The 15,233-nt window shown below is 40.1% G+C and overlaps 1 protein-coding gene across 18 annotated transcripts in view; it reads left to right on the forward strand.

Moving 5' to 3' along the window:
* rbm47 (RNA binding motif protein 47) overlaps nucleotides 1–13,945 on the forward strand; it is a 31,359-nt gene extending 17,414 nt beyond the window's left edge. For 9 of the 18 annotated variants that reach the window (XM_088419087.1, XM_088419089.1, XM_088419084.1 and 6 more), the window contains 6 exons: nucleotides 3,484–4,351; nucleotides 4,423–4,750; nucleotides 5,328–5,351; nucleotides 5,728–5,937; nucleotides 9,415–9,605; nucleotides 10,924–13,945. In XM_088419087.1, the coding sequence (XP_088275213.1) occupies nucleotides 3,515–4,351; nucleotides 4,423–4,750; nucleotides 5,328–5,351; nucleotides 5,728–5,937; nucleotides 9,415–9,605; nucleotides 10,924–11,172 (1,839 nt within the window). In that variant the 5' untranslated portion in view covers nucleotides 3,484–3,514 and the 3' untranslated portion in view covers nucleotides 11,173–13,945. Of the gene's footprint in view, nucleotides 1–448; nucleotides 583–3,483; nucleotides 4,352–4,422; nucleotides 4,751–5,327; nucleotides 5,352–5,727; nucleotides 5,938–9,414; nucleotides 9,606–10,923 lie in introns of those variants that run through there. The other 9 variants (XM_088419088.1, XM_088419093.1, XM_088419090.1 and 6 more) reach the window with 9 other exon arrangements.
* Nucleotides 13,946–15,233: the final 1,288 nt, after the last annotated feature.

Here is a 15,233-nt window from a genome sequence, read left to right on the forward strand (position 1 = left end):
CTAAGTTGTCCTTCACTCCCTGCTTTGCTGCTCTTGAAGGCACTTTTTAAAGACAGAAACTAAAAGAGCAAGTCAAGTCCTCTCATCTGGGACTTTGCACCCTTCTCTTCCCTCTCCCTCTGCTCACTTAGCTCTCTCAGCTGCTCAGGAAGGTGTGCGTTGTTTGCTTAAGTTAAGCCGGTGACAGAAAAAAGGGGAAAAAAGCGCTGCATGCTCAAAGACGTGCACATCTTGTGCAGACAGGGCAAAAATCATCCGGCAAAACACCCCCCAAAAACCAAAGGATGTTTCTAAATGCTTCCTGTTATTTTGCTCCTTTCTTTTTTCTGCATATCTAAGCAGAACAGACAACTGCATTTCCCAGCAGCCATCTTTCCTTCCCCCTCCCTCACACACACACACGTATCACACACAGATTTGTACCTGTTCAGGCTCCACCCTGATCAGCGCTCATGCTTGCAGTGTTTGTGTAGAGGTCAGCCCATGTGTGCTCAGTGCCCCGCTGTACCTGTCTCTCATGGAGGTGGAACAGCACTCCTTAGAGCAGGCGGCGCAGCGGTGGAGTGCTGTCAAGCAACTTTGGTAGCTATCCCTCCTTCTCAGCCTTATCCGCTTTCCTTGTCTCTTTTTGCATCCATTATTTCTCTGTGAGCGCTTCACCTTGCCTCTCTCATGCTTCGGTCCTATTGACTTTTGCACAACCCAGGAAGGGAAATTTGAACTGTTTTGACTTGAGACTGCATGAAAATGCATCTGTGTGTATTGAAGTAATACAGTTTTATTTGTGGTTCTATGATGAGTGGCAAAATGACTTGGGCCTGTTTGCATTTTCAGTTTTGGATAGCCTACTCTGGTAGCCCACGTACTCTGATTAACTCATTCACTGCCATTCCAGTGAAAATAGATCTTTGATGTCTAAAGCCATTAGTGGCGGTAAAAGAGTTAATATTACGTTTGTGGGATATGAATACAGCAAATAATGCATTTTTCTTTATTGACATGTGCCAGCGACCAATAACAACAAGTGGAATAGTTAACTTATTTCCGGCCGGCCCAGTAAAAATAGCATTTGACGCCTATAGCCGTCAATGGCAGCGAACAGGTCAATATTACATTTTTGCCATTTGAATCTAGATTTTTATTCTCCTTACAGTGTTGAACTTTGGCCAATGCCAAGCCTTGTGATCAGTGAATAAGATGAGCCCACGTTTATGACTTAGTCCAGAGGATGCTCATAAAAGGCCGCTCTCATAAAACAATGTTCTCCTCTATAACATATTGTTAATACACAAGGAATCAGGTGCTTCTATCAATTATAAACACATGGCTGATCCCTCAGAGTCATTAAGTCACTCTTTAACATGGCAGATTAGGCAATCAAGTCTTCGCTCTGTAACTTCCCCTCTGGTTTATTCACAACCTTTAACTAGAGAAGCTGTTGAATGACTTTTCAGTTTGTCCTGAAGGTTTAATGTCGCAAAATCAGGAAAGAAGAGATAAGAGATATTTTGTGTTCTTTACATTGTTACTGTTGTTCTGAAAATCGAAACTTTGGCGCTAAGACTAAAACTCCCTTCTCAGGGGGGAAAAAGGTATAATTTGTGCTCATAGGTTAATCATCTACAATTCTACATGGTCTCTCAACCAACAAACACACACTGATGATTGAATCAGACAAATGTCAACGGTCCAAACTGTCTGAGGGGAGGTCTTTCCTTTTGTTTTCCACTGACTATTTATTTGTTTTGGTCTTATTAAAATCACTCAATCATCAAGGAATTCAATAGAAAAAGGTCCATAAATTGGTCTAATAATGCCATCTTGACCTCGTCACACTCAGCTAATAACAAAAGATAAAAAATAATCATCCAATTTCGTCACTCCCGGCTCCTGCACTTTTGCATCAAGAGTCTTCATTCTTGTTAGATTATTTTGAAAAGTGTGTAATTAGTAATCTCGAGATGTTGTGGTTTTTTTCCTTCAGTAAAGTAGCAGCGGGCAAGTGTCTGTGTGTGTTTGTGTGTAGGGTGTGGATGACTGGCTATTGGGTCAGATCAAATGAATGCTTGCGTTACCATGGTTGCTTGGCTTTGTCGAGTTTTTCACCTTTGTTGCCTGCCTCGCGCTCACCACTAAATGTCCAAACAATCTAAAGCAAAACATACACACAACCAAACACACATAGTCTGAAATGATTGGTTGCCTCACATTGCGCTGATTAGGGATTTAATGCTGTGGATTTTTCTTTTCTGAATGCTGCCAGTGTTGAGAAATAAGAGGTTTACACTTAGGAAGCTGATTGTTCTCTGTTCTTTTTATGGAGGCATCAAGAGAATGCATATGCACTTGCACACACAAACACACACTGCACAGTATTAGATTCATGTTGAGCTGGGGGTTGAATATCCAATACCGTGAATCTACAGCACACCGTGGAGGTACACTGCATGTAAGATCAGTCATGCCTCCCCCCCTCAGTCACAGTGAACATGTGACCGAGTCGACCTCTGTGAACTTTGAACGAATGTTTGAGGGTTTATGACTTACCAATCTCCCTTATGGGGGGTCAGAGATCAGAAAAGAGCCTTAGGAAACGAACAAAATAGGGCTGTAAAACGACTGATAGTGTGAGACAGCTTAAGCATTTATTTATAAATAATTGTTATAGGTGAAGTCAAGTAAAAAAAAAAAAAAATCATGTCCTATGTGTTCTAGTCTAAACAGTATTATGATTAATATAGCATTTGTGGGATTTCGAATTAAGCAAAATCCCTCCAGTTTTTATCTCAGGGGGGCAGCCGTTATGCCACTTGCCGTCAACTGAAAATGACATCACAGCGATTTAGGGCTTAGGTGAAGGCTTATTATGGCTTACCTGTTTCGGGGGGTTGGTCATGGAATGATTGCTGAGCCGTGGTTGGTCATTATCTGGGCTCTGAGCAACTGTGATGTCATTTGCAGTCGACAGCAACTAGCAAAATGGCCTCGCCCTGAGAGGGATTTTGCTGGTTAATCCATATTCCACAAACAAAACATTAATCCATTCACAGGCACTGACGGCTACAGACATCAAGGATCATTTTTACTGGACTGGCAGTCAATGTCAAACAATAAAAATGCATTACTTGCTTTATTTATATTCCACAAACATATTTCCGATTTTTTTTTAGAGGTGAAAAGATGAATCAATTAATTGAAAACGAATTGATATTTAAATTAATAGTTTCTTTGCCATCATAGATTAATCATTTAGAGTCCTAAAATTGTTCAAATCCTCAGCTTGTCAGCGTCCGGACAGATCACTTCTTTATTCAACAGACTGACTCTTATTGTCTAAAATCAAAATAATAATCACAATTTTTTTCCACACCAACACATTTTGTTTTATTCACTATTTAAATAGTGCTTGCACAAATGTATTTCAAATATTTTACAGTACAATAAGCAAAGAATGACTCCTTCCAATCTTTTCACCCTCCTTAGGCCACAGATCTAATTGGATGCTTTTGTCAGAATGACAGCCGAAGATCCTACTTCCTCTTCCACCATGAGCAACAATACCGCCCCCTCCAAACCTTGCAAATCCACTGTTGCCTCTCAGCATGCTCTCCTTGGACAGATCAACATTCCAGAAGGTGTCGCAGGGACTCCCAACGAGGCTGCGCTGGTGGCCTTGATGGAGCGCACTGGCTACAGTATGGTCCAGGAAAATGGCCAACGTAAATACGGGCCCCCTCCCGGTTGGAACGGCCCATCTCCACAGAGGGGATGTGAGATCTTTGTGGGCAAGATCCCAAGAGATGTTTATGAGGATGAGCTCGTTCCCGTGTTTGAGTCCGTGGGACGCATCTATGAGATGCGCCTGATGATGGACTTTGATGGGAAAAATCGAGGCTACGCATTCGTGATGTACACCGAGAAACACGAGGCCAAGCGGGCCGTGCGGGAGCTCAACAACTACGAGGTGCGGCCCGGGCGGCTCCTCGGTGTTTGCTCCTCCGTGGACAACTGCCGTCTTTTCATTGGTGGTATCCCTAAGACCAAAAAGCGGGAGGAGATTCTGGAGGAGGTCTCCAAAGTGACCGAGGGCGTACTAGATGTGATCGTTTACGCCAGCGCCGCAGACAAGATGAAGAACCGCGGCTTTGCCTTCGTAGAATACGAGTCGCACCGCGCCGCCGCCATGGCTCGCAGAAAACTGATGCCTGGACGCATTCAGCTGTGGGGTCACCAGATTGCAGTGGACTGGGCAGAGCCGGAAATTGACGTGGATGAAGATGTCATGGAGACGGTGAAAATACTCTATGTCAGGAATCTTATGATGGAGACTAGCGAGGAAACAATTAAACAGGTAGGTTTACCTGGGTAATTTTGCATTTCTATTGAAAGAAAAAAAGCACTCGTGATTTCTTTCTCAACCAGGTATTCAGTCAGTGGAATCCAGGTTGTGTAGAGCGAGTGAAGAAAATCCGTGACTATGCATTCGTTCACTTCACATCCCGTGATGATGCCGTGCTGGCCATGGACCACCTCAACGGAACAGAGGTGGAGGGCTCCTGCATAGAGGTCACACTTGCCAAGCCGGTTGACAAAGAGCAGTACTCTCGCCAGAAGGCCTCAAAGGGGGTTTCCGCTACTCCAGAAGCTCCACAGCAGAACTATGTCTACCAGTGTGACCCTTACACATTGGCCTACTACGGTTATCCCTACAACACACTCATCGGACCGAACAGGGACTACTTTGTCAAAGGTTAGAACACTTTCTTGTTTGACATTAGTTTCTAAAGTCTGTTTCCCACTGAGGAGTTAATACCGGTGAAAGTTGGCAGAGACAGCGGCTCTTTTGACCTCTTCAGGGTTCGTTTAGGGTCTCAAACTTTCATGAAACGGTCGCCAGATTTTCGAATTTACTGCCCTTTGTGCGGGCATGTTTGAACATCTGGTGAACGTTTGCGTACTTGGAGAACCCTGACAAGATCAAGTCGCTAGATTTGCTGACACTCGCCAAGGTTTGCCCCTCTGAAGGATAAAGGCTTTTTTTTTTGTAAATCTTGGTAGTTACAGGTTTTTGGAGAATATTGTGGCTAAAACAAAATTATGTTAAGTCACCTACAAAGCAGTGACTTAATTAGATTTAGGGAAAGCTCAATCTTGATCGAGATAAACTTGAATTGATGAAGGTCTGACGTTCAAATCATATGACAACAACAGGGTGATGATGTCAAGAATGTTAATCTCGTTATCTTTGATGATTGATTGAATATGGTGGCAGCAGGACAATCACTCTGACTTTCAACAATCATTGTGTTCTGGTTTTCTCTCCAAAGGAACCTCATTGATACAGAACAATGGTAATCGCTCATTTCTACTTATTCTCTCAATGAACAATTAGCCTTCTTTGCTATGTGACAAACTGTACATTTTCTAACACCATCCCTTTCCTGCTGCACTGTTTCCTTCCACCATCTCATGGATGAATATCCACAACATGGCAGAGAACATCACAGGGCCCAGTTTAAATTTAGCAGTCAGAACATAACATGAAAAATAGAAGCTCGTGGCCCTTAAATACCAATTAACTCAAGCCAAGGACGCTTATATAAACGAGTTGGATCAACACTGCAATTCCATCTTAACCTTACCCATCAGCATGTTGTCTATCGCAAAATTTTCAGCAGAAAGCCCCAAACCGTTACCTCAGTAATCCGATTACCCATTGTATTCAAGCAGGTACTGTGCGAGGTCGTGGTCGCGCCGCCACAGGTAACCGTACCCCAGGTCCTCGGGGGTCATACCTGGGGGGTTACTCTGCCGGTCGTGGCATCTACAGCCGCTACCATGAGGGTAAGACCAAGCTGCCCGAAAAGTCCTATGAACTGATGCCCAGTCTGGAGCTTGCTGCCTCCGTCAACCCAGTTGCCATCAAACCAGGCACAAGTCAGTGAGCTAGACATAGCCATCCCTACCCTCACCCATCTCAAAAATCTTCACTAAACTCTTCCATTTCTTTCTTTTCTCGCACTCTTCTTGCATAGAATACAGGCAATGACACTGATGGTCGTTTCATGTATTTCTGTAAGAAGTGATTCTTCTTCTCTTTGTCCTGTGTGGTATGAATAACACTTTACAAAATCATAATACTGATAATAGTTGTTGCTGGATGAACATACTAAAGGACTGCCATTGTCAAATGATTTAAACAAGGTCCTTTCCTGTGTGATCCCATAGGATCTGCTATTAAGTGTTCACGCGAAAAGAAAATTGCCCTCTGCAATGTTCAGACTGACAACAACATTGTGCAAGTAACCTCGCAATTTGGCTGCACGTTGAAGAAGAGGGGTTGGTGGCCTATCAAATCAAATCTAATCACCAATCAAACATGAGGAGCTGGGGTTTTCTTTCAGTTTCAATGTACTGAAAAGGGCAATGCGACTAAAAGATTGGCTTGACGTTGTCACAGCAGCAGTTTGATCAGATCTGGTTTGCTAAATTACATTGTTTCTGATCCACAGGATAATTCTTTACTAAAACAACTGACAACCGAGCAATGAAAAGCTTATCTTGATGGAAACAATTATTCCACACTGCCTAGCTTTCAACTTAGCACGTTTCACACATCAATGTAATTGCAGTATAATGTAATTAAATAGAAGTCGTCCCACTAGTTTCCAACCACTCACAATGGACTCTTTCCCAGGTGGATTTGTGTAACGAAAGTTTTGTAAGACAGCCCATCTGGAATGTCAAGTTACTGCCTCACTGGGGAGCTGCAATGAACAAAGTAACAAATATTGTGGGCCAAGTTGCCGAGAATCCAGGATGTCCACTAATAATGATTTGTTGTATAAAACTTGAAAATCCCTTTTGAACATTTTGGTGTCAATGCAAAGTCAACAATAAGTTGACGATAATAATTAATCACTCGATTTTGTTGTCTGTCTGAACATGGTTGTAAATAAGACTTGTGCTTCCATGACCTCTTGTCGCTTTACTTGCAATTCCAGCTTTTGACTGAATTGACGTTTCATATCGAATCACTCTAAAAATATGATTTTTAAATGAAAATTCTGTTCTCTGGTATTCACCTCACAGAGAGCCGGACAGTATCAGCATGTATTACAATTAAGATGTCATTGATATCGTTATAAAATGTATTCATTCAAGTTTCAATTTAAAAAATAAATAAATAAATAGGTATCCAATCCCTACCCCGACATTCTGCATGCTGTTGGCACAGACAGTATGCTGTTAGTTTTGTGCCACATTTACCAGTATGTAAGAGGACATTTGAAGCACAACAGCTTGTTTTGAGTTTACTGGTTTGACTTAATTCATTACTATGTGTCCACTCCTCTCATTTCCTTTGGAAAACAGCAACAGTAACAGAAAATAGTAACATAACATTAGTAGGTGTTTGACAGTTAATGCTATCAGTGCAGTTATTTTTTGCGGGACTTCCTGCTGAGTAAAATGAATGACAATGTTGCCAATTATAGATGAAAATGAAAGTATTGGCATTCTGAACATGAACATTAGACAAAAATGCTTTCATAAGCCGAGTTTCCTCAAACAGCGGCCAAGGCCGGGAATGTACTGAAACGTAGAGAGTGCCTGTAAGTCATTGTGTTGCTTTTGCCATGGCAATGAAAAATGTAACTGCCCTTTTATTCTTGGTTCTTATGGGGGGGGGGACTTTAACCATGTCGGGTGAGCTGGTTTTGAGGTTTTATGGATCGGTTGGGGAAAAAACACGTATGCTAAAACTGCCTTGACTTGACATACGGGTCCATTGCTTGTGGTGCGAGTTAAAAAACATGCCCAGTCTGATCATCAAGAAGAAGAATAAGCAGGAGAAAAAGATGACAGGAAGATTTTGTTCTTGTAGTAACAAGAAACGTAAGTAAGTAAGTGACGGGCTGCTCCACTCGTAGGTTTACTCGGGGACTATTGTATAAGCATTGCCTGTAATTGACTTTGAGGACAGTATTACATGTGTAATATACATATAATTTTATGTATGTGTGGACTTAATGGTAGTTAAGTTAATGTGTTTGTTGATCTGAAATTGCAATTGGTACTGTGCTAACGCTAATTGCGATTATTGCTAACCTGAAAGAATTTTGTTGGTGTCTAAAATTAATATGTATAGGTGATTTAAAAAATAAACAGCTAACGTTAAGCCTTAGTAAATCCATCCATCCATTCTCTATAGCGGTTTATCCTCATGCGTGTTACTGGTTCACTGGTGCCTATCCCAGCCATCTTCAGCCAGTAGGTTGGAGACACCCTGGACTGGCACACTCAGACAAATAACTATTCACACTCACAATCACAACTACAGTAACGGCAATTTGGAGTGTCCAGTACACCAACCATGCATGTTTTTGGAATGTGGGAGGAGACTGGAGCCCAGAGGAGGCGCCAGCAAGCCAGCAACTCGAGTGAGGATAAGCGGCTATAGAAGATGGGTGGATGGATGCATAGATGGATGGATGGATACAGCACAAATGAATGATACCTCACTTCTTTATTTTTAAATTGATATTGCTAGAGTTGCCCAGTTGTTAAATGGAAGCTATGTTTTTGTTTTTTGTAAAAAGGCAGAGGAAAAAAAAAAATCCAGTGTAGTTGGTGTGGAATCACATGATCAACCCCAAAATAACAACAACAACAAAAATTGTCCAACAGTCATGACCTTGTGTTCATTTTGAATGTGTGTGTGTGTGTGTGTGGGAGGGGGAGTGTTAGAATACTGAATACCGCGGTTAATCCACAATTGAGAACCATTCTATTCCAAATCACTTTCAAACACTAGCTACTTATCTTTTCTTCCTTACTAACACATAGTAATAGTCAAATGTTTGGAGACACCTTCAGATTCTTCTCATCTCAAATACATCTAGTGGTCTGGAAATCAAAAATAGTAAGTCTTAAAAATGCACAGCTGTGAATTAAAAGTCATTCCCGGTCATAAAACATCATTCGCATCATAAAGCTAGCTGAGAAAACACCAGGATGTGCAAGCTGAAAAAGGAAACCTATATTGAAGAATCTAAATTATAATGCACATTCTGTTTTGATCAATATTTTTTGTTTTGCAAATTCAGTCAACATTTCTTTTAATATTGATGAATCAAGTATTTATCTACATTTCTGGAATTGTTTTCAATCATGGAAAAACACGAAATAATAGGGTGTCTCTAAATTTTGATTGACACTATACATTCTGTCTTTTGGCTTACTCTCTTTGGTCTCATTTCTGTAGCATTTTGTGTTTTAATCATCGTGTCTTTTTGAGCATGGGTGGATGTATTGAATGCGCTGGTCTTCAGCTGTTAGATAGAAGATTCGTCGCATCCCTCTGTACTTTAGTCATTGATGCAAACAGTCACTCACATCTGTCTCCGTCTGCAGTGGCGTTGCCGACCCTGGCCGGGCAGTACCCAGTGTTCAGTGCGGCCCCCGCAGCCAAGCTGATGGAGGAGGGCAAGATCCACACAGTGGAACACCTTATTAACCCTCTGGCCATGCAACACCCTGAACACACCGCGGCTCCTGCAGCCGCCGCCACGGTTCTGCCCGTCTCCACTCCTCCACCTTTTCAGGTATGCGTGCCGCCTCATCTCAGAAATATGTACAAATGAGGACTGTGTAGCCACATCTGACAGACATGCAACAGTTCTTTCTTATTAGTGCATATTTCCTTGGTATTTTTTACACTTCCTTCTGTTGAGGGGAGGTGTCAAACTGAAAATAATAATCCAGAATTATAATTGACAAAGGTCATCATTTGTCATCATTTGCTCATGTTACTTACGCTGGTAATGCTCATGTTCAAGTTGAGCGTATTGCAAAAGAATTATTAGGTTTTTTTGTCCAGTAGAGAGAATTTACTGTGTTATAATGTTATGAATGGTAAATTTAATGGGAATTGGAAAGGACACAAATACAACAAAACAAGATGAGTCCACAAGAGATTTTTGCGGCATTTGTAATATTGAAATGCCTCGTATTAATTCTCCTGTTTTCTTACCTCTTACTGAATAGTTTGACCAAAAGCATACATCTTGTGTTTAGTTGCGCTGTATAGCAAATTTTTTGCAGTCTTTAAAACTGTATATATATATATATATATATATATATATATATATATATATATATATATATATATATATATATATATATATATATATATATATATGATAACATACACAGAAGTCCACTTTAATATGAATGACCAACTTTTGTCGTTTATTTGATAATGAACTGAAACTGGGAAACAACTGCGAAAACTCTCCAGAATTTTTTTTTAGACGAAGTGACGTCAAAGCCACAGGGAACACACTTGAGTCAGCCCAGTTTTTTAATAAGTGATTAGTAGAAATGGTAACTGTGAGGCTGTTAGCATCAACATTTGCACAGTCATTTTCATCTGTTAAACAGCCTTTGAAAAATAAAATGACTCCTCTCAGAGTCATTTGAGCACTGGTAGCTAGCGCCTATTTTACGCTAGAGGTTGCGCTAAAAGCTGGCACCAGGCACCATACAATAAAATATTGGTTTAATTAAGTATGTTTTTTTTGTTTTTGTTTTTACCCCTGTGAACTGGCAGTTGAATGTAATTTCTGATACATTGTGTTGTTTTTATTCGATGTTGCGACTCACTCGAGGCGCAACACTTTTTGCATTAATAAGAGCCATCAGCCGTTGTTACGACATGCTCCTGGGAACAACTTTAAAATGAAAACATACCAAGGGATTTGTTGCCATACATTATTGGTCTCACCACTTTAGGTCGCCCAACTATACTAGCTTTCGTAAAATAAAAATAAAATGATGTGGCAGGTCAGGTCTGCCCCCCAGGCCTTGTGTTTATCATCTTTTGGCTTCAGTTCTTCATCTTCTTTCCCCGTCATTCCCCAGGGCCGTCCTATCACTCCCGTCTATGCCATGGCCCACAGCGTCCCCCGCATCCAAGCAGCCGGCGGTCTGTACAGCACGGGATATGTCCCCATCACAAACTATGCGGCCAACACAGCTGCCTTGGCCGCCCTGCAGAAGAATGCAGCAGTCGCCGCCGCGGCTTACGGAGGCTACGCCGGCTACGCCGTTCCGCAGGCCTTCCCGGCGGCAGCCTTCCAGCTTCCCATCCACGACGTCTACCAGTATTGACGCGTGGCGGCTCGGCCCACGTGACTTAAACCAAGCGTTATTCTGCCTGTGACTGAACTTCCTTACAGTGTGTATTACCAGTCACTACCTGTGGACTCACGGAAACTCCCAAAGCACGAGTGACGCTTGAAAAAACAATTATGAGCACACATGGTGAAACTGTGTGCCCCACCTATTGGCCTGCCTTTAACCTTAAACAAAGGCCACATAATGGCACACTTCTTGATGCAAATTAGATGAGGCCGTCTGCTAATGGAGGAAGTCTATCTACTTCTGTACGGGACATCCTTTTCTCAACTATGAGCAAAACTAACAAAGCAACGCCATCTTATCATTGACCCACAGCCTTGTCATCTGGTTGCTATAGCAACAAAACCCCAAAGGTACAGTCAAGTATTTATGAAGAGAAGACATATATTTAAGGTTCTATTACTGTAGATTTGGCTTTTTATTTTAGAGGGTTAAGATAACCTTTTTAAGTAAAAGTGGGGGAAGAAAAGTTCAGAACTACTGACACGAGGATACCACTGAAGCCAGCTGTTTTGCATATACATACTAATGAATGTTTTAGTATTTTTTTTTCCCACTAATATACTGTAGTTTTTAGTCTTTTTTTTTGTCAAATGATGTTGGTGATGCTGTCCGTCCATGCTGATGGAATGCTTATGCTTCAAACACACATGGCTGTTTGGTACTTATTTGGTTCATTTAGCTTTATTTGTACTGTTGTGGTTCTTTACAAATGAAGGTTTGAAAGTGGTGTGTTCAATGACTTATAACTAGTTTGCGCGTTTAATTATCACTGCTTAACTACTTGAACACACTTTTTGGTTTATTTGAAGGAATGTCCCCAGTCGAACATTTTTTTGGGGACATATACCCAGAAAACGACAGTTTTCTAGTATAATAAAAATGGCTAAATCAAGTCCACTATATGTTTTGTTTTTGACACTGGGGACTAAGACTGAACCGTTTCTCATTCATTTCGTTTTTGTTTTCATTGTTGTTTGACACATGAAAAGTGAACAAATATGCAGAGAAATTAGGGGCCTTTTCTATATGGACATACATGCTAACTAAGCTTACATACTAAGCAGTCTTGAGGACATTAAAAAGAGGCCTTACCACATTGCTCCTCCCTTCATTGTGCCTTTCAGAAAAACATCTTAAGTGGAAAGATTCTCGAATGATTCTGGATTTCCCATTATTCGCAAGTTAGGTGATCTTGTGGTGTTGCGATATTGTGGTAACATGAGAAGGCTACCTCCTCCATACAGCACGACAATCTTCATGTTTTTAGCCTCCTTTGAATTAAGGCGACAAATTCGTTCTTAGAAAATGTTGGCAATATAACCAGTAATATTTCAACCACAGCAATAAAGGACGATCTGGTAACCTCTCAGTATGGGTACTTCTTACCCTTTGTTTGATCACAGCCTTAACCTAACATGTTGTATCAAATCCTCAACCCAATTTGCTGGGTATAAATAAACTTGCATTGCCGTGGTTCCTTCGGGAACCAGATCAGGTTTAGCCATTTTACCCACTTTTGGTTACTTTTGACCCAGGGGTTTCAAGAGTGCATTCAGCCGTCCTTAGGCATGCGTGGTGAATGTTTCAATAGGCACTTTAAAAAAAAACACTGTAAGTGCGATCTCAAACTGGAAACAACTGGAGTAATAGCTGATCTGGTGTTGGTATAAAGTACAAGTTATCAGTCACACTAGCCCCACAGCGGTCAACAGTCACATGACACAATAGCAATTTTAATGGGAGTGCATTATCTAAATTGTTTTATTAGTGCTAATTATTATTTTTGAAGGATATGCTATCAGTCTAGGTCAGGATTGCTCCCACTTTTCCAGCTCAAGATTTAAATTATGAATTTGGCTCCATCTCAGGATTTTAGCTTACCAAAATATAAACTGTACTGCCAAAAATGAAAATCAACATACACACATCCAAAATAATTCTGAAGGACAGGAGACACATAGACAAAAATGAATGGGGGAAAAAAGTTTGTTCTGTCCATCCCACCATTTTAAGTTCACAAATGGTGTCGCGACTGCTTTTATTTTTCGTGTATGATGACAAAACTTCACAATGTATTTAATTAATATATGCATTACATATGTTGTGTATGAAGTGAGAAGAAAAGGTCTAATATATTTGAAAACTTTTCTTTATTAACTGTTTTTTTTCAAGTGAGTAACAAAAAGTAGATATTTTTTCCTTGCCAAAGTGTCCAATAGTTTAGGCATTCAATTTATTGTATTAGTGTGTGTGATATTTCTATGTTTTTTTCTTATTTTTTACTATGTGGATTGGATTTGGTATTTTGAGTGAATTTTAAACCTTCATTTTATCATAGCCAAGACAATAACTTTGCCGTGCTCTTTAACTAAACTGGAGTTAATTCTGAACTAAGCTATAAAAACAAGAATGGTAAACAGCCATTCAAACATGTTTGTATTTGACAAAAGTCACTTCTTTGTTCTTGCTCACTCCAAACTGCTGCTTTTCTTTCATGTGCTTGTATTTCACTCACACAACAACAGTGCTTAATGATGTGGAGCTCCAATACACAGAATTGGAGTTTAACCTAGGGTGCGTCACCATGCAAACTCGTATGTGCCTTATTGCCAACATGTGCTTTACCTTTTTAGACCTATGAAGACTGACTTCTATCTGAGGGGTCAAAAAAAATACATTTTTTTCTGACATGTTATATTTATAGTAAGAAATAGATAAATAAAAGCATTTTCAAAAATAATATTGCCATTTCTTTGTTAAATGGGCCTCATTATACTCTTTCCTCTTTCACCTACGAATAAGCAAAACAGGAGTTCACCCTTACAAATACCAATGAGATTAAATCTTATATTATATGGTGATGCCTTACCTAAATATTGGTCGCATTCGCAATTGCAGACAATTAAATAAAACAAAATTTAAAAAATTTAAAAAACGTCCACCAGATAATGTTTTGTCCAAGGCTGCAGGAAAAAACTGTAACCTATGACTGTCACAAATTAACTTATAACAACATGAATGTGTAAATGTGGAGCCCCCTCCAATAAAGGAAAATGTTGAAGTGAGCAATGGGGAGAAGGGGATGTTATAAATGTTTTGCAAAGCAGAGGACTTTGACGCCAACCTTGGTGAATGGACACACATCCTTGGCTTTGCACATCAACTATTATCAAGCGTTAGACGAATGTTTCGTAAACTCAACTTTGCTCTAGAAACATGCTGCACCCCACCAAAGGGAGCAGGGAGGATTTGAGAGTAGAAATAGAGCAAATTATGCACAAAAAAAGTGCAAGGGGGCACGGGGACTCCTAACAATGTCTCCACCTGTCAGCTGACTTTACAATCTTGTGTGAACGTGGGAAACCACAAGAAAAGATGTTGGTTGTTAAAACTGAAGACAGCGAAAATTCCTTTTAAAACGTGAGATTATAATCCCCGTAATCGGGATAGTGATGAAACTTTCCAAGTAAACTACACACTGATGGACAACGGTAAGAAGTACCGAACTGCACATACTTTGTTATTACTATAAATTATATATATATATATATATATATATATATATATATATATATATATATATATATATATATATATATATATATATATATATATATATATATATATATATATATATATATATATACTGTATATGTTTCAAGGAAATCATGCATTCATGCAAATAATTTCATAGGAATCTCAAGCACAATTTTGAAAAGAATTTAAGAACATTTCAGATTCTATACTCAGCCTACCCCTCCTTCACCAGAGTTAAATGGGTACTTCTAGTTTTATTAAAATTATTTTTCCCCTTCATCTACACAGTATATGAATGAACAGTTAAAATTGGTTGAAGGTCACGAGTCACCAGGCGGATTTGATTGACAATGTCGCCATCTAGCGGCATGCCCGGTATTGACGCAGGTTTTCATTGTCAGCCATTTTGGCTCCACGGAGCTTAATCGATAGTTATGTTGGAAACAAACATTTTATATGTGAATTCAACAGAATAAAGCTTGGGGAAATAC

Source organism: Hippichthys cyanospilos, chromosome 7 (assembly GCF_059441005.1).
Source record: "Hippichthys cyanospilos isolate Australia breed blue-spotted pipefish chromosome 7, RoL_Hcya_1.0, whole genome shotgun sequence".
In the NCBI taxonomy this organism is placed as follows: Eukaryota; Metazoa; Chordata; class Actinopteri; order Syngnathiformes; family Syngnathidae; genus Hippichthys; species Hippichthys cyanospilos.